The sequence below is a fragment of the Monodon monoceros genome, unplaced genomic scaffold, assembly GCF_005190385.1.
Source record: "Monodon monoceros isolate NGI ecotype Baffin Bay Population unplaced genomic scaffold, NGI_Narwhal_1 Super_Scaffold_18, whole genome shotgun sequence".
Lineage (NCBI taxonomy): Eukaryota > Metazoa > Chordata > Mammalia > Artiodactyla > Monodontidae > Monodon > Monodon monoceros.
In genome coordinates this window covers 43,111,831-43,135,826 of record NW_021703774.1, presented here as the reverse complement: position 1 = coordinate 43,135,826, position 23,996 = coordinate 43,111,831, and the positions used below count along the sequence as shown (strand labels likewise).

The 23,996-nt window shown below is 37.2% G+C and overlaps 1 protein-coding gene across 3 annotated transcripts in view; it reads left to right on the top strand.

Annotated features, from left to right (window-relative positions):
- Positions 1–23,996, top strand: part of HMCN1 (hemicentin 1) — a 508,266-nt gene that overhangs the window by 244,884 nt on the left and 239,386 nt on the right. For all 3 annotated transcript variants that reach the window (XM_029226849.1, XM_029226848.1, XM_029226847.1), the window contains exons 16-24: positions 5,811–6,005; positions 8,654–8,749; positions 9,946–10,073; positions 11,422–11,566; positions 15,224–15,336; positions 17,274–17,433; positions 18,064–18,232; positions 21,264–21,391; positions 23,220–23,492. In XM_029226849.1, coding sequence (XP_029082682.1) covers positions 5,811–6,005; positions 8,654–8,749; positions 9,946–10,073; positions 11,422–11,566; positions 15,224–15,336; positions 17,274–17,433; positions 18,064–18,232; positions 21,264–21,391; positions 23,220–23,492 — 1,407 coding nt within the window. The remainder of the gene's footprint in view (positions 1–5,810; positions 6,006–8,653; positions 8,750–9,945; positions 10,074–11,421; positions 11,567–15,223; positions 15,337–17,273; positions 17,434–18,063; positions 18,233–21,263; positions 21,392–23,219; positions 23,493–23,996) is intronic.

Below are 23,996 nucleotides of genomic sequence, written 5' to 3'. Positions count from 1 at the left end.
GGTGTCAATTTCATTAGTTGTGACAGGTATGTTTATATTTTCTAATTCTTCATGGTTCAGTCTTGGAAAAATTGTACCTTTCCAAGAATTTGTCCATTTCTTCGTGGTTGTCCATTTTATTGGCATATAGTTGTTTGTAGTAGTCTCTTATAATCTTTTGTATTTCTGTGGTGTGAGTTGTGATTTCTCATTTTTCATTTCTAATTTTATTGATTTGCATCCTCTCCGTTTTTTTCTTGATGAGTCTGGCTAAGAGTTTACCAATTTTGTTTATCTTCTCAAACAAACCCCTTTTAGTTTTATTGATCTTTGCTATTGTTGTCTTAGTTTCTATTTCATTTATTTCTGCTCTGATTTTTATGAGTTCTTTCCTTCTACTGACTTTGGGTTTTCTTTGTTCTTCTTTCTCTAGTTTTAAGTATAGGGTTATATTGTTTATTTGAGGTTTTTCTTGTTTCTTGAGGTGAGACTGAATTGCTATCAGCTTCTCTCTTAGAACTGCTTTTGCTGCGTCCCATAGTTTTTGGGTCATCATGTTTTTATTGTCATTTGTTTCTATGTATTTTTTTAATTTCTTCTTTGATTTCTTCAGTGATCTCTTGGTTATTTAGTAATGTACTGTTTAGCCTCCATGTATTTATGGTTTTTACAGTGTTTTTCCTGTAATTGGTTTCCATCTCATAGCATTGTGGTCAGAAAAGATGCTTGATATGATTTCAATTTTCTTAAATTTACCAATGCTTGATTTTTGACCCAAGATCCTGGAGAAGATGTGTTCTGGCTGCACTTGAGAAGAAAGTGTATTCTGCCACTTTTGCGTGGAACGTTCTATAAATATCAATTAAACCTATCTGGTCTATTGTGTCATTTAAAGCTTGTGTTTCCTTATTTATTTTCTGTTTGGATGATCTGTCCATTGGTGTAAGTGGGGTATTAAAGTCCCATACTATTATTGTGTTACTGTCGATTTCTCCTTTCATGGTTATTAGCATTTGCCTTATGTATTGAGGTGCTCCTATGTTGGGTGCATAAACATTTATAGTTGTTATATCTTCTTGGATTGATTCTTGATCATTATGTAGTGTCCTTCCTTATCTCTTAAAACAGTCTTTATTTTAAAGTCTATTTTATCTGATATGAGTATTACTACTCCAGCTTTCTTTTGATTTCCATTTGCATGGAATATCTTTTTCCATCCCTTCACTTTCAGTCTGTACGTGTCCCTAGGTCTGAAGTGGGTCTTTAGCAGACAGCATACACATAGGTCTTTTTTTGTATGCATTCTGCCAGTGTGTGTCTTTTGATTGGGACATTTAATCCATTTACATTCAAGGTTATTATCAATATGTATATTCCTATTACCATTTTCTTAATTGTTTGGGGTTTGTTTTTGTGGGTCTTTTTCTTCTCTTGTGTTTCCCGCCTAGAGAAGTTTCTTTAGCATTTGCCGTAAACCTGGTTTGGTGGTGCTGAATTCTCTTAGCTTTCGCTTGTCTGAAAAGCTTTTGATTTCTCCATTGAATCGGAATGAGATCCTTGCTGGGGAGAGTAAACTTGGTTGTAGGTTTTTCTCTTTCATCACTTTACGTATATCCTTCCACTGCCTTCTGGCCTGCAGAGTTTCTGCTGAAAAATCAGCTGATAACCTTATGGGGATTCCTTTGTATGTTATTTTTTGTTTTTTCCCTTGCTGTTTTTAATATTTTTTCTTTGATTTAATTTTTATTAGTTTGATTAATATGTGTCTTGATGTGTTTTTCCTAGGGTTTACCTTGTATGGGACTCTCTGTGCTTCCTGGACTGGGGTGACTATTTCCTTTCCCGTGTTAGGGCAGTTTTCAACTGTAATCTCTTCAAATATTTTCTCACACCCTTTCTTTTTCTCTTCTTCTTCTGGGACCCCTATAATTCAAATGTTGGTGCGTTTAGTGTCGTCCCAGAGGTCTCCAAGGTTGTCTTCAGTTCTTTTCATTCTTTTTTCTTTATTCTACTCCTCGGCAGTTATTTCAACCATCTTGTCTTCAGCTCACTTATTCGTTCTTCTGCCTCAGTTATTCTGTTATCGATTCCTTCCAGTGTTTTTTTCATTTCAGTTATTGTGTTGTTCATCTCTGTTTGTTTGTTCATTAGTTCTTCTAGATCTTTGTTAAACATTTCTTGTATTTTCTCAGTCTGTGCCTTCATTCTATTTCTGAGATTCTGGTACATCTTTACTATCATTACTCTGAGTTCTTTTTCAGTTAGATTGCCTATTTCCTCTTCATTTGTTTGGTCTTGTAGGTTTTTACCTTGCTCCTTCAGCTGTGACATATTTTTTTGCCTACTCATGTGTGTTTTTGTTTTTTTTTTAAATGGGTGGGATTGTGTTCCTGTCTTACTGGTTGTTTGGCCTGAGGCTTCCAACACTGGAGTTTGTAGGCTGTTGGGTAGAGCTGGGTCTTGGTGCTGAGATGAGAACCTCTGTGAGACCTCACTCCGATGAATATTCCCTAGGGTCTGAGGGAATACCCCTATACTCTGTTAGTCCAGTGGTTCAGACTCGGAGTCCACACTGCAGGAGCTTCAGCCCAACCCCTGGCTCGTGAACCAACATCTCACAAGCCGCATGGGGTGGCAAAAGAAAAAAAAAAAAGAAATAAAGAAATTAAAAAAGAGAGAACAATAACAAAGTGAAAAATAAAATTAGGCTAGGAAACTAACAGATATGTTAGAAAGAATATAAAAATGAAAATCTAGATGAATCAACAAGTGGAAGGTACATCAGTACCACAATAGTGAAAAAGAGGAGGGAAAGGGAAAAAAAAAAAAAAAAAGAAAGAAAGAAAGAAAAAAAAGGGGGGTAAAGGCCTTGGCTGTGGAGGGTGGGACCTAAGCAAGGGTGAGGTTAGGGCAGTGGGCAGCACCTATGCTTAGGACCCACAGGGCTGGAATAGGCCCTGGGGGCTGTGGGGGCCTGGGGCTTAGGCTCAAGGAACAGAAGTGGCCCAGGCCTGCCCCCTATCCCTGGTCTCAGAGGGTGGGGGACCTCACCTGGGAGCCCAGCAGGCTTCCTGGACTCAAGTGGGCGGGGCAAATGCCCTCCTCTCTTCTCCTGCTCCTCCCGGAGTGCCCCTCCCACCTGCCTCTCCTGATCTCCCCAGCCTCAGGGGTGCCAATCCTGTCTGGCCTCTACTTCTTCTCCCCCCTCAGTCCCCCCACGTCCTATTGGTTCACTGGGGGGTTCCTCCCATCTCCTTGGGTGTCAGGGTCCTTCACCAGCCACCGGCAGGCACCCTAGTTGTGGGGAGATGCTAACTTGATGTCTTTCCACACGCCATCTTGACTCTGCCCCCTATCCTTTTTAAATCTAGTTGTTCTTGGCTTTCTTACATCTGAACATTCTCATTTTGTCTCCATTTTCACTGATGGCCATGTTCTTTATGTCAGTAAGCTTGGTTTCCTCCCCAATACTTGAACAATCCCAGACTTCTGCATATCTTTTTGCTCTTCTGGAATTTATTTTCTGTCTAATCTCCATATTCACCTGTTCACACCCTGAGCCTAACATATCCTGGGATTTTTATACCTCTCTGTTTCAGACAAGCAGCTGGCTCTGGAATAAATGACTAGTATCACTCCAGAGAAAAGTAACTAGGCCTTACACACGTAAAGATAAGCACACAGTCAGCTGCTTTCTAAACTATTTTTTAAATACGTTTATTTTACCTCTTATTTTTTATTAGTCAAATTCCCATATATATGTAAGAGAAATCTAAACACAGGTACATAACTTCTTTTTAAAAACATATTGCTCAGCTGTAGTATTTAACTTAATTTTATGTAGTTTCAAAAAACAAACAATTACACTTCTGAAATTGCCATGTTTCTTCAAAACTGCAGGTTCAAATGTACTGGATCAATGTTGTTATCATCATATACACTTAATGCACACACACACACACACAAGGTTATTGTTGAAGTGTTTTAATACTGATTCAATCATTCACAAATATCTAGCAGCCATGTATAATACACAAAGTACCATGTTAGTTGCTATAAAAGGTAAAAATGTGGTTACAAATATAAATTCTCTGGGGGAAGTCAAACATATAGTCTAGTAAGAGGCTGAATTTAGCCATTGCCATGAGAGTGGTGTAGAGTGAGTTCTGTGAAAGCTCAGAGAAGCAAGAAATCATATCCATTTAGGATGGTAAGAGATGGCATTGAGGAAGGGCCTTTTGAACTGCCTTCAAGAATTGTCAGTATTTCAGTAGCCAGAGATCAACAGCAGACATCACATTTGAAAGGGGTGGTGGTAACACAGTTGCTGATTTCGGAAAGGTCCATCCTTGACTGGAGACGAGTAAGTTCTGATTGTCCAGAGAATAAGATTTGTATGGAGAAATAATCGAAAATGTGGCTGTAAAGTTAAAGGAGGTCGTTTGGCCCAGGCTAATAAAGTACTAATGCTACTTGGGAGATAGCTGTACATCCAAGTCCCAGAATTCCTGTTGAGAAGGAGAGAAGTGATCTCTACACCCATTCTTACTAGCCTGAAAACCGGCTTGAGTATGGGCAGTTATAAGAACCCATGGAAAAGGGGAGGCTGATAAAATGATAAAGAATTGTGACTTTGGAGTCGGATCAACCTGGTTTTCAATCCTAGTTCCACTGTTCAACTCCGTGTGACACTTAGCAAATTAACTATCTCTGTCTCAGTTTTATAAAATTGGGGTAATAACAGTACCTACCTCATAGGGATATTTTGAAGATCAAATGAGGTAATTAATGAAGAGGACTTAACAGAGTCTCTGGCTCTATAAGTGATAGTTGTTGTAGTTCCTAACCATTGTTTAATCTTGACATTATCAAGGAGACATCCCTAGGGTACTTCCTCTTAGAGTCCTACAAGAGCAGGTTTCATCTATTACCTCTAATAGTATCTTATGTATTTCTCCTTGCCTGATACCTCAAACATTATTACTCATAAGTTCCGTGGGACATACTGAGAGCCTCATCTATTTGGGCCTTCTGACAGCATCCTCCCTATATTGCATTCCTCTGTTTTCCAGGGTATGCCTGTTACCTCTGATTTTTTCCCCCTGGCTTCTGTGGTTACCTAAATTATGTAGATAAGTGTAGACTTCTTACTTATAATTTTATAATTTCTGAATCATTTCTTAGCTCTAACATTAAGCACTCCGTATTCTCCATTTATCAAATGCTATTCTGTTACTTTAATTTGAATTATTGATTCTCAAGCTTCAATTTCTTTAACTCAAAAATGCAAAAAAAAAATGTGAAAGATATTGAGAAGCAAGAATGTGATATACACCAAGAATATAATTTAAGATTAAATACTGTTACCTTGTTATATGGTGATCTATTGAAGAATGAACTCTGATATAATTAGTTTATTTAAAAATTCAGCCTAAAGAAGTAAGTTTTGGAAAGTGTCAAAAATATTTCATTGCAAGACAGACTTATTTGTAAGAAAATTTTAAGTTTTGAGGAGTATGGCATAAACTAAAATTGAAAACAAATTCCAAAAATGAAAGATTCCCTTTAGTTAAGGAAATCTTGATTTAAATTCCCACCCTTTCCGTCTTATCACTTTAAGAAAATAGTTGAACTTCTTTGTTGCTCTATTCATTTATTTAAAAAATCTATTTCAGTAGCAGACAGGAATACTTAAAGCATATATTTATAATATTATATGAACCATGATTTGATTTGAATTCAATCTGTTGATAATTTAATAATTAATTTATATTTAATGCACATGTATACTATACCAATGACCACTTTTTTTCATTTTAAATATCTTCTAGCACCTCCAGTTTTTATACAAGAACCTGCTGATGTGTCTATGGAAATTGGCTCAAATGTGACATTACCTTGCTATGTCCAGGGTTATCCAGAACCAAAGATTAAATGGCGAAGATTAGACAACATGCCCATCTACTCAAGACCTTTTTCAGTGAGTTCCATCAGCCAACTAAGAACAGGAGCTCTCTTTATTTCAAGTAGGTTAAAGGAAATATATTTTATACAAATATATACATATAAATTATACATTTTTTGTACATAGGTGTTGCTATGTTTAAAATAGTGAATTAATCGTGCCAACATATTTTGTTTGTTGCATTTCATTTTAAAATAATACTGAACTCATATCTAGGAATTGTCATAAATGAATAACATTTTATTCAATTTTATGTCATTACTATATCATATAGATTTATGAAGCAATATGACTTTCTTCATATCTCACTGTTTCTTATTGCAAATAGAGTCTCCTGGGCCTGTAGGTGGATAAGTAATCACATTTTATTGACTCTTGTACCACCTGTTGTATAGAAAGGTAAAATATTACTAGTAGTTAGTTAATGTTAATTTTGGGCCAAGAATACATAACCACATCATAGGGACACTATACACTATCAAAAATTTTTGATTAAAAGCTATATCTATCTGGAGCAAAACATCTTTTAAAAAGTCAAATATGCCATCATCCCAAACTTTTACCTGTAAGCTATTAAGCATTCAGATATTTGTAAACCCTTAGTACTTTTTCAAATATTCTTAAGAATATTTGGATACTGGTACCAGAGGAGTAAAAACATTTAGATGATTAATTGATTTTTTTAAATAAAATTGCATTTTTAGGGTATTTTGTAGAAGGCCCCCAATAAGTGATTTTCATGTTTATTAACAATATTAAATGTGCATTAGCCACTTAAACTTTCAATACAAATTAAACTGTCTAATTACAAGTGCTTAGAGCTCTGTGCTAGGTGAAGACAGAAGTCAAATATGTGGTTCCTCACTCAGGCATTTTACAATCTACTGTCTGAGTGGATGGTCACAAAAGCTACCAGAATTACTCATTAGATTGGGTCAGATTGTGCAGGAACTGAAATGTGCAGGTGAAGAAATGTAGTTGGTGAGGTAGAAAATAGACCCCCAAGCTTCATAGGCACGAAAAGGCATGTGAAAGTACTGTTTCAGAACAGCTCCCCTGCAGGATATGAGGAGAAAGGAGCGGGAGGGAAGAATGGGGAGGATCATATAGGTAGGGTGATGGTGGTGATGAGAAACAACCCAGAGGGAAACAAATAAGACCTGAAAACAAATCAGTTAGCAGAAATGAAAGAAAAGTAAGAATAAAGGAGGGCAGTGTATTCACCGATGGTTGCCCAGTTGTTCAAACTAAATCATCTAAAAGGAAACTAGTGATGAGAAACTTAGCTCTCACTGGTATTTTGTATTTCTACAGAAATTAGCCCGAGTTGATAATATGGAGACTGTCTTGGTTAGAAACAATGGATAACTTATTAACCAGGTGATTTGCTGAGCTTTCCTTGGCAAATGAATGTTTGCTAATTTTGAGAGTGAACACTGTGCTTACCAGATGCAGTTCTGCAGTTATATGCATGTGGTTAACAGAGTAGAAACTTGGTCACTGCTCTTTATTTGGGATAGTATGGAACTATTCATAATGGAAAGCTGTGTTTTTCTCTGCCAACGTCTTATCAATAGATTAAACTGTGCCTGTTTTAGTTAAGATAGTTGCAAAGGTGACGATCAATCCCCTATTTAAAAAATCTTCTCTTGACTCCCCAGTTGCTCATAAGGTAAAACTTTGCTGTTTTATAAGGCACCAGGCTACCTCTTCATCTTCAGGCTCCTGACTGTGCCCACACGGCCTGTAACCCAGCGATCCTCATCCTAGTCCCCTAACACACTCTTTAATTTTAAATATTTTATAAATATCCTTTTTATTATTCTGAAAATTCTATGTATTTGATCAATGTACATAATAAAAATTACTTTAACATGCAAAATATAGTACAAAGGAAAACAAAGGAAAGTAATTTTTATTAAAATAATATGTATTTAAATAGATAATACTCTGGCAATGCTCATACAATTTGTATACATGTTATGTATATCACCATGAATTTGAGAGCTAAAATGTAGACTGATACAGAAATATGGGATTGATGACTCAAAAACTCCAGGCTGGTGAAGTGATTTTCTGAAATGGCGGGCAATTCTTGCAAGAGTTCTTTCTTTCTTCCACTTATACAGAATTAGGTTGTAGGCTCAAATAATTATAAACAAAGTCATCACATCCATGAATTTCCAGTGGGGCCTTCAAAAGTCTTGGTGAACCTGGGATATTGTTCCTTTCGTGAATCCCCCCCATGCATTGTCTCCCTAGTTTTTGCCAGTAGACTCCCCTGATCATTGGACCAATGAAAGCAATCTCCCCTGCAAACCTCCAAACGCCCCCAGGGTGGTACTGCAGCTTTCCATTCTTTGAACAGACCATGATTTTTCAAGTCATGCTCTTGCCTTTGCAGCCCATTAGGTTTGGACTGCCCTTCCTCTGTTCTACCTACTGTTTCAGGTACAGCTTAGGTATTACCTCCTATGTGAATCCTTCCCAAACTCCTCCTTGCGCCATCAGTCACTTCTGTCTCTGTGCCCCCATAGCTCATTGTCTGAAGCTCAAATTAGAGCAGTCATCACACTGTGGTACGATTGTTGCTTTCAAGGTATGTCTCCTCCCCTAGAATGGGAACTCCCAGATCACAAGCACGGTGCCTGGCACATAGTTAATGCTCCACAGATGATGTTGAATGAGTAAATAATCTCTTCTTTTTAGACTTATGGGCGAGTGATAAAGGAACATATATTTGTGAAGCTGAAAACCAGTTTGGAAAGATCCAGTCCCAGGCAACAGTAACAGTGACAGGACTTGGTAAGATCAATTAAGTACTTAGACACCACACTTTTTGAAAACATCAGACTCCTCTTAGTACGTCATCTCTTGCCTGTACCATTAAAAGCAAACAAAAAAAAACCCAGGTAAACATCTGATTACTACATTAGCCTTCCTTCTCCCCACCCTATTTCATATTTCATGATGTTAGAACTGGAAATAGAGATCATCCTCTTCAAGCTCCTTATCTTTCATTTGAAGAAATGAAGGTCAGTTGAATAAATTCATTTAAGTCTTAAGTATGAGTACACACACACACACACACACACACACACACAACACACACACAACACACACACACATGTTGTGGTGGTGTGCTTTTCTAGTTCTTTTCTTTACACTTATTATTTTAGTCCACATGGAATTATTTCTGTGTATGATATGAAGTAAGAATATAATATCTGTTATTTCCAAGTAGTAAGACACTTGTTTTAATATTTTTATTGCATGTTCTCTTCCCACTGAGTAAAATACCCATTTGGTCACATGCTAAATTTATAATCTTATGTCTATTCCTTGGAATTCTATTTATGCACTAGTCCTACATTGTTTAAATTATTACACCATTTATTGTGATTTTTAAATCTCATTAATACACTTCTATAAAATTTCCTTTATGTATCTCCCTTAATTCATCTACGTATATTTAAATTTTCCAAGAAGACTCTCTTAGAGATTTTGCTTTGATTTATGTAGAATTACTTCCCTGATTTCCATCTAAGAGTCCACCTCATTTTATTTGCCTGAGCTGTTATGACAGCCTCCTCACTAATCTCATCCCTTCCACTTTTCCCTTGTCCGGTAAGTTCTCAGATTGATATTTCCTGAAAATGGTTCTGATGATTCCACTCTTCTATTTATCCATGCTTTCAGTCACTCTCCATTTGAATGCATTGCAAATTTCTTGGCTTGACTTTTCTGCCCTTTCATGCCATAGACTTATTCTTTTTTACTTTCTCTACTTCTTTGCTATTACCTCTCCTCTTGCCATTCCCTCTGCTTAGAAGGGTCCTTTATCTCTATCTTCCAATTCATACCCATGTACATTTAAAAATCTTGTTCTTGAAAACTCCATTTCTAACAGCATAATTAGTAGTCATCTTTGCCTATAAAAGAGTTTGCCTTCCTTTGGATGAAATAGCATTGACAGTGCCTGTGTTCTCTCTCTGATTTAGTTGCTCCACTCATTGGAATCAGCCCTTCAGTGACCAGTGTAATTGAAGGACAGCAGCTGACTTTGCCTTGTGTTCTATTGGCTGGAAATCCCATTCCAGAACGTCGGTGGATTAAGAACTCAGCCATGGTAAGAACATTTTAAATCCGTGCATTCATATTCCTCTTGCGTAATATGAATTCATATTCATCTGTTGCCTCTTGTGTAAGAGGCAATGTATTCCAAACGTTGAAATTTTAATGTAATAAATATACAAACATATATTTTTTAAGTGTACCAAAACTTTTCTTCAGTATTAACATGTTTATGCAGTTCATATTATTTTGAAATTAATATGATGGAGAAATAGTCAGTGGTGTAATTTTTATAATTTTGTAACTAGTAAACTCTCTTCAGAATATGTAATAACTGAAGCAAGTATGAAGTTTTTTTCCATAGGATTTAAATATTTTATATCCTTCTTTACAGGACATAATAAAATGTTAATATTCTCATAACATTCTTTCATTTTATATATTAATCTTTATTGTTATCGTCAAACATTCTTTTGTGAACTATTTTAAAATGTGGATCTACTTTGTGTCATTGTTTTTCAATGCATAACTTTTGATTATGAAGGAATGTGAAAAATTTTCACAGTTGTAAGGAATTATTCTGTAAACATGCTATCTATAGCAATAAATTTTCACCTAGTCCAGAGCATTTTTCCTTCCATTTTCCAGAGTATTTAGACTTACTCCCTTATTGAAGTACCAATTAAAAGTGAATTGATTCCATGGGATAAGATGTAAAATTGTTTGTATTTGCATAAAAACCTGAGAAAAATGAGTGCACCTCACTCAATAATAAATGCCCTTATAACATAGGATGATACTGTTTGAGCACTAAAGTACCCTATGATTGAACAAAATGCATAAATGTTACAGTTAGAGGTGATGATTCTTAACGGAAACCGTTGTCAGCCTTCTCTCATGCAGTTCCTATATCATACATTGCCCTCTAATATTATTTGTATCTGTCACTGAAAAGGGTGCATGTTGAGATTAAGTCACATTCTCTCAGCTTGAATGATGCCTGTTTGCCAGAATGAAAATGTCAAATGGCTTGGAAGTGGTAGTAAAGCCTTCTTGAAAAAGAAAAAATTAAGCCAAAAGTAAAAGTGAAATTTGGGTCCTTCGTGATAACAAAAATTACAGAAACAGGGAATTAGTGTTGTTTCTATTTCTTTCCCTTTCCAATATGTGCATAATTCTGACAGATGTTAGTGGGTAGAATGTTTGGTGGTATATCACAGTGACATACAATTGATGCTACTCTTGGTAACATTTTATTCTCATCATTTTTCACTTAAGGGTGTTAAAATATTTTGTTATTTTATAACACATTTAATAACCCAGTTGGAGAGGAAAGCATATCTGGTTTGGACTTACACAATATTGCCTGTTTAATTAAAAATGGCTTTTTTTTTCCCTTCAAGTTGGTCCAAAATCCTTACATCACTGTACGCAGTGACGGGAGTCTCCATGTTGAAAGAGCTCGGCTGCAGGACGGGGGCGAGTATACTTGTGTGGCCAGTAATGTTGCTGGAACCATTAGCAAAACTACCACTGTGGACGTGCATGGTAAGAGGCGCACCCATCATAGTTCTTTCCAAACCATGTTCAAAGCTGGGTTCATATCTTTAAATCAAATAACTCTGTTCTTCTAGTTTTAAGAAGCAGTTATCTTTCCTAATTGTTATTCTTAACAAAAAGCCTTATTTCTTGAACAATATTTACATTGTTAAGCCTGTTTCCAGATTTCCCTTTTCTGTATATACAAAAAGACATTATTGGGAGTCACTTGCTGAGTCTCTCCAGGGGCTTTTGTAAGTGGTTTCTTAATTGATAAAAGTGAACTCAGCTCTCAAAGAGTTATGTTTAAAAGTACATTTTAATTTCAGGAAAGCTGAACTTATTGTGCCATCCAAATTGCCTCTTCTTCTCGGATTGTGCCACAAGCATTTTCTTACTAAGGACCCCTTTGTGTGTTTGCTAGAAATGACCTAAACTTTTCTAAAGGCCACTTCATGTGCTCCAAACAATCTTTTTGCGTGTTAAATAACTTAAAGGTCACAAATAAAAAAATCCAGAAACCATCTTTTTTCCATTCGTGAGTAACCGTTACCAACTTTTTACACCTCAATAAATAACAGCTTCATAGCTTAAGAAATTGTCGTAACTTTTTTTGTATATCTCCTTTAAAGACTTTGCTTTTTAAAGTGTTGTATTAAAAACTAGCTCTGTGTACAGGGATAAAAATAGAATAGAACATTTATTTTTAGTAGTTGATTCAGTCTTTTTTAGGGCCTGGATTGGAGAATCCAGTAATTTCCAAATTTTGCTTGTTCTGTTGAAATTTTCAGTGGATACAGGACATCTTTTTAATGTGTGCTTCTCATTGTAAATAGCCTCTTCCACCTCTTTCAGTCCTATACCAATCTTGTACCAATCTCCACCAACATTATGTGAGATATTCTTGAAGAAATACCAAAGTAACATTAAATTAGTTGAGTAAATACATAATGTCAAATTGGATATAGCTGTATTTAACTATTTTTTAAAGAAGATCAGTCCATACATTTTGCAGAGGGTGCTTATGGACCAGTTTGAGAATCTACGGTAGAAATGCATTCATGTCATCTCCCTTTGGCATCTAGCAACTGCCTAGAATATTGTGTTGAGAAGAATTCTGATATAAATTTTCACTTGGGTGAAAGAGTGACATGATTAGTTGTGATGTCCGCCAGATCCGAGGAGTATGGAGAAGACAGACGAACCAATGATGTGGTTTATCAAGATGCAAAAGATTTTAACAGTTAAAAGTTTAAAAGGTCATTTCACAACATCGTTTCATCCATCTTAGGCCAAAATGAATAACTGATTTAGTTAATAAGATTAAGAAAAATTAACCCAGCATTTGACATGAACTAAACCAAACAGCTATTTAGAGGACAGATGTGCCTTTGAGTTGGATGTGATCCAGTATCACAAATTCTGTATACCTCTGTATTTATGTTAATTTCATCACTCTGCCTCTCCACTTTTAAGAGTATTTATTATATCCTGAGATAAACCATAATGGAAAAGAATATTAAAAAAAGAATGTATATATATATATATATATATATATATATATATAACTGAGTCACTTTGCTGTACAGTAGAAATTAACACCACATTGTAAATCAAAGGCTCTCAAAGAATTCTTAGAAGAATTGAATTAACGAATGCCCATATAAATATGTGCAAATTAAAATGACAGACTATTTAATTGTCATGTTGATTTACATAGATTGACAATCTGCAAAGAAAAACTCTTTCATACTCAAATGTCATCAGATTTGAAAACCGTTGCCTAAATTTGCCACTTGCCTTTATAGCTGTCGAACTGAATATGTATTTAAGAAAATGGCTTATTCCATGTTGCCATAAAATGACAGCAAAGTTGAAAGTTGACTATTCCATGATGATTCTGGAAATTAAATTTCTCGCTTTAGAGAGTAGCCTGACATTCTTGTCTATGGCTGGGAATTTACTGCCAATTCTTTAAGAAGATAGGATCTAAAGAATAATCCCCACCTTAGGAAAATACAAGGATGTAGCAAAGCTCATCTAAGCCTTTCAAAAGGAAGCTTTTGCACTGAGGTCTCTGGTTTCTCTTGTTCTGGCAAACTTCTACTCCAGGGTAGCTGGGATAATTCTAGAGAAATTTGACTTAAAAACAAGAGCCACAGTGAGTGCTTGAGCTCTAGGGAACAGCTCCAGTCTCATCTTTCTGGGGGAAGGAAAGGAAATTCCTGGTATATATTGGTCTTTCATTACGTTCCTTGCGCTATGTTAGGTACTTTCACGTATGGGAGCTTTTTTTTTAAAAAAAAAGATTTATTATTTATTTATTTAATTTATTTTTTATTTATTTTTGGCTGTGTCGGGTCTTAGTTGCGGCATGCGGGATCCTCGTTGAGGCATGCGGGATCTTTTGTTGCAGCGCACAGGCTCTTTGTTGTGGAACGCGGGCTTCTCTCTAGCTGTGGTGTGCAGGTTTTCTCTTCTCTAGTTGTGGCGCGTGGGTTCCAGAATGCATGGGCTCTGTAGTTTGTGGCACGCAGGCTTCTCTCTAGTTGAGGCACCCGGGCTCAGTAGTTGTGGCACGTGGGCTTAGTTGCCCTGTGGCATCTGGGATCTTAGTTCCCTGATCAGGGATGGAACCCACGTCCCCTGCATTGGAAGGCAGATTCTTTAACATTGGACCACCAGGGAAGTCCCTGGGAGCTTCTTTAATCAAATTCTTTATTTTGAGAACATTGAGTATTGATAATTTTTTTGTATGCAAGTTGGTTATGATGAACAGATATATACAGAATAGAATGATGAAGTCTTCCTTTTCCTTTTGCTTCCAATCATATAATGTCAATTCTTTAGTTGCTTCCTAAAGTCAAAAGATATGCATTCTTAGTGAAAAATATTGACTGGGTTTCCCTGGTGGCACAGTGGCTGATAGTCCGCCTGCCGATTCAGGGGACGCGGGTTCGTGCCCCGGTCCGGGAAGATCCCACATGCCACAGAGCGGCTGGGCCCGTGAGCCATGGCCGCTGAGCCTGCGCGTCTGGAGCCTGTGTTCCGCAACGGGAGAGACCACAACAGTGAGAGGCCCGCGTACCGCAAAAAATATATATATATATTGACTTAGAATCTTGTATTTTAGACTTTTAAATGTAAACTCCTGAGGCCTTTCAAGCTTTACTTTTGAATTCCTTTTACGAAAATAGATTCTATTTTCGAGGTTAAATTTAGTAGCTTGCTAAGTGATTCTTGTGTGTAGACAGGTATTTAATCTGTAGTGGTTAAACAGTCCATTTCTCTGGAGGTGAGGTTAAGTCAGCTCACTGCAGCTTAATGGGGTAATGGAGAATGGTGTAAGATATGTTAAGTGTGTAACTCTGTAGTTCTAGCTTGAATTTCCTGAAAATACGATTTCCTTCAGTTCTCTCTTATTTTTGTTAGGAAAATCAACTTAATTTACTACTTGATTTTAAGTGTTTATTAAATTCTTCAGATTGCAACTATTTTATTTACTTTATTACACTCCCTTACAAATTGCCATACATTTCTAACAGAAAAGGTTGTCTTTGCTAGTTTTTAGAAATATTCGTATATCCTGAAAATGTTCAACTTTAAACTTGTGAGGCTAAATGGAAGGATGGGTGCTCAGATTCTGCATATTGCTTCTTTTTCCAGTTCTGCCAACCATTCAGCATGGACAGCAGGTACTCAGTACCATTGAAGGCATTCCAGTAACTTTACCATGCAAGGCAAGTGGAATCCCCAAACCATCTATCATCTGGTCCAAGGTAAATGACGTATCTAGTGATGTTTGTTAATAATATGTGTTGCTACAACAATATTTGAATATTTTCATACATGGAACTTGTCACTGTACCATAGAACCTTACAGAAAGGAAAACCCATAGTCATACCTCTTAGAAGGGACCTTAAAATGTCCTTAGTTCATTCAACTACTTGATGCTTAAATAGTATTAACACAACAGTGAACACTAATACAGCACATTCTTTGCGCCGGGGACTTTTCTAAGCACTTCACATGTTGTAGCAGATCCTTTTTTACTCCTTGCCACATCCCCTAAACCCTTTTGGCTTAAGCTCAGCTCTTGTGGACTGCTCCATGCTCTCTGCCAGGGTCACTCTTCATGCATGTACCTCTCTAGTTTGGGGACTCAGGGCTTTCTCCAAAACCCCACAAGGCCACTTAGCCTGCTGAGTGGTCAGGGAGTACAAGAACATTAAATCCTGGGAGAGGGAGGTGTCCCATATAAATGTCCCACTTCTCATCTATCAGAAAAATCCTTCTGGGGTGCATCTACATAGTTTCTCAGAGGGCCCCGAGCACACTGAGCTTATAAGCCCAGCCACGGAGGAAACCAGGGCAGTGAACCCTTTATTAGCTTTCCTTCCTTCTTGCCTCACTTTCCAACTGTCCTCTTCAAGCCCCTGGGAATCACTTTCCAAGTAAACTTCCTGACTCCAAATCTTTATCTTGGACTCTGCTCTTCTGGAAGCCAAAATAAGACACATAGATGAACTCATTTATCCCCCTCAGTATCCCTGTCGTGAAGTTCTCTGGCTTTTCCTTATGTTCTTGCAGTGAGGAAAGAAGGACTTCCTTCTTCCATTTCCTGAGGAAGTCCTTTCCATCTTTCAGCAGCCATGAAGGTGGCATATTTTCTGTAGATTAAATCTGGTACAGAGAAAGTAATATAAAATGATGGCATAATAATGAAACATGGCGTTTGTATATTTAGGGTCACAACCAAAGTATTTTGTCATAACATCTAATTTTATACTTCTAAAAATCTCTGAAATATAGAGAAGTTGGTTTTGACATCCGTAAATTAAATTGAAAGATTAAGATTTCTGCATCCTGGGCACAGAAATATGGTGGTGAAGCTGATCCCCCAAACTGCACAGTCTTTGGTACTGAGTAGAAGTTTAATGCATTTTAGGGAAATATAAAAATGAAATATTCTTTACAGGATGGCCTTTGAGCTGGGATCATGCACAGAAGTTAAGAGTTTAGGCCCCCAAGCCTGCCTGCCTGGGTTCAAGTTCCAGTTCTACCACTGACTAACTCTTTGGCCCTGGGCAAGTTACTCTGCCAAGCCCCCAGATTTAATGCTGTCATCTGTAAAACAGGGGTTGTAGTAGTTCCTACTCATAAGATTGTTGTGAGCATTAACATAATTAATTCATGTGAAGTGCTCAAAACGGTACCTGGCTTAGCATAAACACTCATCCCATCTGCTGCTACCTCATCCTCTCCACTTTTTTTTTTTTTTTTTTATAGCGGTACGCGGGCCTCTCACTGTTATGGCCTATCCCGTTGCGGAGCACAGGCTCCGGACGCGCAGGTTCAGCGGCCATGGCTCACAGGCCCAGCCGCTCCGCGGCATGTGGGATCTTCCCGGACCGGGGCACGAACCCATGTCCCCTGCATCGGCAAGTGGACTCTCAACCACTGCGCCACCAGAGAAACCCCATCCCCTCCACTTTTAAGTAGCTTTGGAATGAAGGGGATCTAGTTTGGTATGAAGAAATGTCACCTTTGCATTGTTCGTTTAATTTTTCTTACAAAGAGCTTTCTTCAAATTAGCATTCTTTCAATCTAGTATTTTCCCCTTTAGAGATTTTTTTCTTCCTCTGTTTTCTTCCAGACATTAAGTCACTCCTTTATTATCTTAAAAAACACTTTTTGCTCTGTGTTGTTTTGCAGAAGGGTGAGCGGATTTCCACCAGCAGTGCTAAGTTTTCCGCAGGGGCTGACGGAAGTCTATATGTGGTGTCCCCTGGAGGTGAGGAGAGCGGGGAGTACGTCTGCACCGCCACCAATGCAGCCGGCTACGCCAAAAGGAAAGTGCAGCTGACCGTCTATGGTGAGAGCCCTCGGGGAGGAATGTTTTTCTTTGATGCTGTCTGCCTGTGCCAAAACTCACATTTCTCTCCCAAATAATGTTACTAGAGGGCTGTACCCCTAAAGTGAACTACTTTTCCAAGTTTATAGTTTTGTACAAAAAATGCATTTTTCCTGCCAACCAACATCTCCTCTACTTTGATTCTGATTTAAAGGGAGAGGAATTGTATAGCCTTTCGGAAAAATTTTATGGTGTTTTCCCAAGGAGTATGCTTATGGCACCCAACCCTCTTTAGAAACACCACTTAGTTAAAGCTTAGTTAAAACAAAGCCAAACCTCAGCTATATCTTGGTTAGTGCTCTGCCTTGAGGGGTTGCTTTTACAGATGCTAGATTCCAAAAGGGCATTTCAGCTGACCTCTGCATTGTGTTCTGAAAGAAGGAGCTAGAAAGGAAAACTTTCTAGTCCTTTTCCTTTAAGCTCTCACGATGTGTGTTAATGGAAAGCTTTAGATACGTCCTGAGACTTTGGAACAAACAGCATCTTTTTGCAAATTACTGAAGAATATTAGTAGTCCCCATTTTAGTGTGAATTAAAGTGTGCTTTGTTTTCAATGTACTGTTTGCCTTTCAAAACTTGTGTTTATTTTAGTAAGGCCCAGAGTGTTCGGAGATCAACGAGGACTGTCCCAGGATAAGCCTGTTGAGATCTCAGTCCTTGCAGGGGTAGAGGTGACACTTCCATGTGAAGTGAAGAGCTTACCCCCACCCATAATTACCTGGGCCAAAGAAACCCAGCTCATCTCGCCATTCTCTCCAAGGTAGGGGACCTGGGATGAATCGAAACATGTGAAACATAATCTCTTGGGACAGGTGACTGTACTTGTTCAGGTTTTCAAATGTCTCAAAAAAAAAAAAAACCTTTTAAATTTGAGATAATTTACACGTACATTCGAGCCTACAGAAAATATATATACCTTCTAAGTCATTCTTTAATAGCAGAAATGCTAACACCCAGCTTTGACATAATTTCCCACTGGTGCATTCTACAAGGTAGTTATGAAAATGGAGTGGATTTGTATGTAGATTCTGGTTAGCACAAAGTGCATATTATAAAATTCCAGTAATCTCAGAGGAGCAATAAAACATAATACATTCTCTAATATCTAGGATTTGACTTTCATTAGATGACTTGTAAAAATCTTCTTGATTGAACTTAAACCCTTATACAAATAAAGGCCCACTGAAACAATATATTTGATAGGCTAAGTGACGTGGAAAGCAGAATGCCAGAGCCCTTAAGGGCGCAACCTTTGTTGCCATGCTGATGTGAGTTTTAATTTACCTCCACCACTTAAAGCTTACCTGAAACTTAGGCAGTTTTTTTCAGTGGGCCTCTTTGAACCTCAGATTTCTTGTTTATAAAATGGGTATAATACCTGAAAGGATGATATAAGATAATGTACATTCCATATCCCGTCTCTGGTTCTCAAAGAATGGTAGCAATTACTGTTTTAACTCAACATCATGCCAGAAGTTACTGGCGGAATAAGAATTACAGTTTCTAGCTATTGTCTGTTAGGCTTGTTGATGTATGGTTATGAAGCTATAAATTCATGCCACAGTAGTTTCCCTACCACTGGTGAGAAAAAAAGTAAACAGTTAAGAACTACGTTACTATTTGTTTGAAAAAATTTTTGCCTCGAATATTTTTGAATAGAAGAAATACCATATTTCAGATAAAGTTGAAGTTTCATTGTTCCCCTCCTCAGTCATAATCTCTTTTCTCCTTTCCCAGGGGCACAAACACTGACACAGACTTGGTGTATATCCTATGCATACATCCTTAAATAGTATAGAATATTGTTTTCTCTATTTTTGATTTTGTTTTGTGTACTTGTTTCCAATTTACCATTGTAACATGTTCTATATTATTATTCTACTGCTTGCTTTATTGAGTCAACATTTAGCCATTTTATACATATATTCAGTTTATTCATTTTAACTACCATATACGTATTCTACATTTTATTTATACATTTCCCTGTGTATGGACGTTCATGTTCTTGTTTGTTTTGTCTTTCTACATTTTCTTCTTTTCTTCTTCTTGGTTTTAGAAACGGCTTTTCAGGGAATATCTTTTTTTTTTTTTTTTTTTTTGTGCGGTACGTGGGCCTCTCACTGCTGTGGTCTCTCCCGTTGCGGAGCACAGGCTCCGGACGCGCAGGCTCAGCAGCCATGGCTCACGGGCCCAGCCGCTCCGCGGCATGTGGGATCCTCCCGGACCGGGGCACGAACCCATGTCCCTTGCATTGGCAGGCGGACTCTCAACCACTGCACCACCAGGGAAGCCCATCAGGGAATATCTTTTTATATCTCTCTTTGTATGCATATGCATGTTTCTTTGCGACTTGTACCTAGAACCCCAATTTCTAGTTAGAATGAATTACTATTTTCACCTTTGTAGACCGTGCTTAACTGCCTTCTGAAGGGGCAATCCTGATTTACCTTCCATCAACAGAATATAAGTGTACCTTTTGCCACATTATAATCACTGCGTGGTGTTGACTGACTTAAAATTTTTTGCCATTCGTCTGGATGTGAAATGGTGTCTTGCAACTGTCTTACTTTTCACGTGACTGAATTCTAGTGAGCCTGGAATGTTTTCCCTTGTTTGTTGGCCATTTGTGTTATCTGTGAATTGCCTCTTTAAACCTCCTGCAATGTTCTGGTGACTTGTTTCTCTTTTTCTTATTGAATGTAGAAATTTGGTTTTTGTTCTCAGTAACAATCCTTTGTTTGTTGTATGTGTTGAAAATATCTTCTCTCAGTCTACTCCTAGCCTTTCAGGTTTATGTATGGTGTCTGGTTGTACAGAATTTAAAAATTTCTATGTAGCTCAAGATGTTAATCTATTATTTTTTTAGATTTGTACTTTAGGAAGATCATAAACAGAACTCCAATGTTTTATTGCAATTTTTAAGTTTGTTTTCACATTTTGGATTTTAATACATCTGAATTTTTATTTTGTGTGTAGTATTAGGTAGTGCTCTAATTTTATTTATTTATTTTTCCCATGTGGAGAGCCACTTGCCCAACACCATTTTTGAATAGTCAATCCTTTCCTGACTTTTTGTAACACCACCTCTGATGTTGCATATTACATGTTGAGTTCTCATACATGCTTAAGTCTTTTTTTTGAAGGGGGGGGGGTTCCATCTTTAACTGTTTATCTATTTGTCTGTCTCTGGGCCCATAGTACACTTTATTTGTCTTAGCTTATAAGAAATCTTGATAGTAAGTAGGTCTATTTGACCCCCTTCCTGTTAAAGCTATTTTAGCACAATTAACATAATAACATTTTTATATGTAGACCTGGTTTACCTAACTATATAAGAGGAATATATTCAGTATATATCTGAGAATTGCATATGTACCTTTTTTTGCCTTTATTTTAGGATACTAAACTTTTAAATGAAGCATTGTAGAAAAAAGCAATAATGTGTTCAGAGTATATTTAAAGTTTATTAAAATATACATTTGCTTTGTAAAGTTGCAACTTAGCAAAGCAGAGAGATGTACAATTAGTTGACGATGTCAGGCCCTTACATTAGATTTAAATGTGAAAGAAAACTGATTTGGTATTTGTAAGAACATCATACAGAATACACAAGACAATCTTGATAATTATGAAAATTCCTGACTTTTAAGGTGTATAGAAATGGCATTATAGATGGGAGAATGGTTTGAAAAAGAGCTTGCAGAGTAGTAGTTTCACAATGAATTGTAGCTGCATAGGGGGTATTTAAATCCTCATACTTTATGGTCTACTCTCTGGTTTCTTTCTTTTAGACACACGTTCCTTCCTTCTGGTTCAATGAAGATCACTGAGACCCGCGTTTCAGATAGTGGGATGTATCTTTGCGTTGCCACAAATATTGCTGGGAACGTGACTCAGTCTGTTAAATTAAATGTCCATGGTGAGTTTTGAAATGAAGGCATATGCTATGGCATATACTGGCCACAGGGAGACCTATTGTCCCAGTTTCTTTGATAATTAACCTCAAATTGTATAGAGAGTAATTATAGAAAAATTTTCTAAAATCTGAGACTTGTGATTTTCTTTCATTTACTCTGAAATCTTTATCTGCCATCTGTAAACAGCTCTCCCCTTTTTCCTCAGATGCACAGTATTAAAATTTTGGATCTCAATTTTACTAGATGTCTACAGTCACTTATATTGTTGATACACCATAAAAAAAGAAAATGTGTTTAAACCGGTGGCTTTTTGTTGAAGTGAATGTGAATGCCCAAGGAAGAACTTAATAGCATATAAATGGTCATTTTCAATGTTTATAGAGCTCAGCCACTGAAAACATTCTCCTCCTGGGATTCTTTAACTACTTTAAAACTCTCTAGGTAGTCTGCTTTCTTCTCTCAACTTGCCGTAGTCTATCTATTGATAATTACCCATTCATTCAACACATGCTTAGTGAGCGCATACTGTAAGCCACACGTTCAAATATCAGAAGAAATTTTCTCAAATAGTTTTGACCTGATTTCACTCTCAGATCAGTCACTGCAGTAGCGTCCTCCTGACTGTGGGATATGAAATCCAATGAGAGTTCTGTCATTTACTAGCATTAGGCATATTACCTACCCTCTTCTATATTTAATTTTCTCTTTCATAAAATGATGATAATAATACAGGCATATCTTGGAGATATTACTGTTTTAGTTCCAGACCATCTCAATAAGGCAAATATGGCAATAAAGTCAGTCACACAAATTTTTTGGTTTCCCAGTGCCTATAAAAGTTATGCTTACACTGTACTGTAGTCCATTAAGTGTGCAATAGCATTCTGTCTTTTAAAATAATGTACATACCTTAATTTAAAAATACTTTATAGCTAAAAAATGCTAACCATCATTTGACAATGCAGGGTTGCCGTAAAACTTCAATTTGTAAAAATTGCGGTATCTGTGAAGTGCAACTAACCAAAGTACAATAAAATAAAATAAAGTATGCCTGTACTATCAAACTTAAAAGTTTGTTATAAGGGAAAACCTTTAGAATATACTGGTTAAATATTAAGTTTTAACAAAAGGACAGAGGAATGGGGTTTGTTAGGGAAGTAAAGTACATAAATTCTAATCATATTCTTATGAGTCAACTTGATTCTATAGTTCATAATGCTTGTATGTGGAACGCAATACTACTTGCCAGTGTTTTGATAAATTATCTCATTTAAATTTCTGAAGGAATGTAGATAAAGGGAAATAATAGAGGCTTTATCTTGATTTTCTTCTCTGAAATTAACAAAAGCTTTTATTAGAAATATTTCGTACTGTCTGGCTAAACCTTCCACAAAGAGAACAAAAACTAAGAATACATGGACAGAAATGCTTTTTGTTTTGCTCACTTAGATGATAGAAATTAACTGGATTGCCATTTAAGAGGGCTTTAAACCTTAAGTTATTTACATATTATAAGAAATCTGACATCATTAAATGCTTACTTTTCCTCGAGTTTGGAATGAGGAGTTTTATATTCATTATTTCCCATAATCCTTGCAGTGTATTGGTATTGAAGAGGTTATTTTGCCTGGATTATCAAGGAAACAGGCCTCAGGAAATTCACTGAATTGCCCTAGATCACACAGCTAGTTAAGTGGCCTGAGCCTGGATCCAAATCCTGAGATTATTCCACTTTCTTATGCTGCCTCTTGGTAAGGAGCTCTCATTTAAAGTGAGAAAAGGAGGAATTTTTTAAAACTTGGATTATTAATACTCAGTTGCTGTTTCCAGTGCCTCCAAAGATACAGCGTGGCCCTACAGTTATGAAGGTCCAAGTTGGTCAAAGAGTGGACATTCCATGCAGTGCTCAAGGGACACCTCTTCCTGTAATCACCTGGTTTACAGGTGGAAGCGCCATTTTGGTTGATGGACTGCAGCATATTAGTCATCCAGATGGAACATTCAGCATCGACCAAGCTGTGCTCTCCGATGCTGGCATATATACATGTGTCGCTACTAACATAGCAGGCAGTGATGAGACGGAGATAACGCTACATGTCCAAGGTGATTTTTGGCCTAGGAAAATATTTGTACAGTAGGGGAAAAACCCTGGAGTCTATACAGAATATATAGTCTTGGATGGTCTTGGATCACTTTCAGAAGATTTCTATATAACTTTTATGACTCTCTAGTTAACTTTGAAAGGAGAATGATTCCAGAAAGAAATGAAACTATACATTACAAAACTGTTTACCTTTGAAAATGGAGTTGCCCTGGATGATGTAGACAGTGGAAACAATCCTAGATAAGTGCCCCACCCGCTATTTTTGGTTTGGAAGAAATTGTGGGCAGAGTGGGTTGGAGTAGGATTTACCTCATAGTGGTAATTTGCACTCAATATTAACCCCTAGAAATCGAGGTCCACTGTTCCCTGTAATGATGTAGGCCTTATTTTGAGGGTTTAAATATTAATCCTTGGGGACTTCCCTGGTGGTCCAGTGGTTATAGCTCCAAGCTTCCACTGCAGGGGGGCATGGGTTCGATCTCTGGTCAGGGAACTAAGAACGT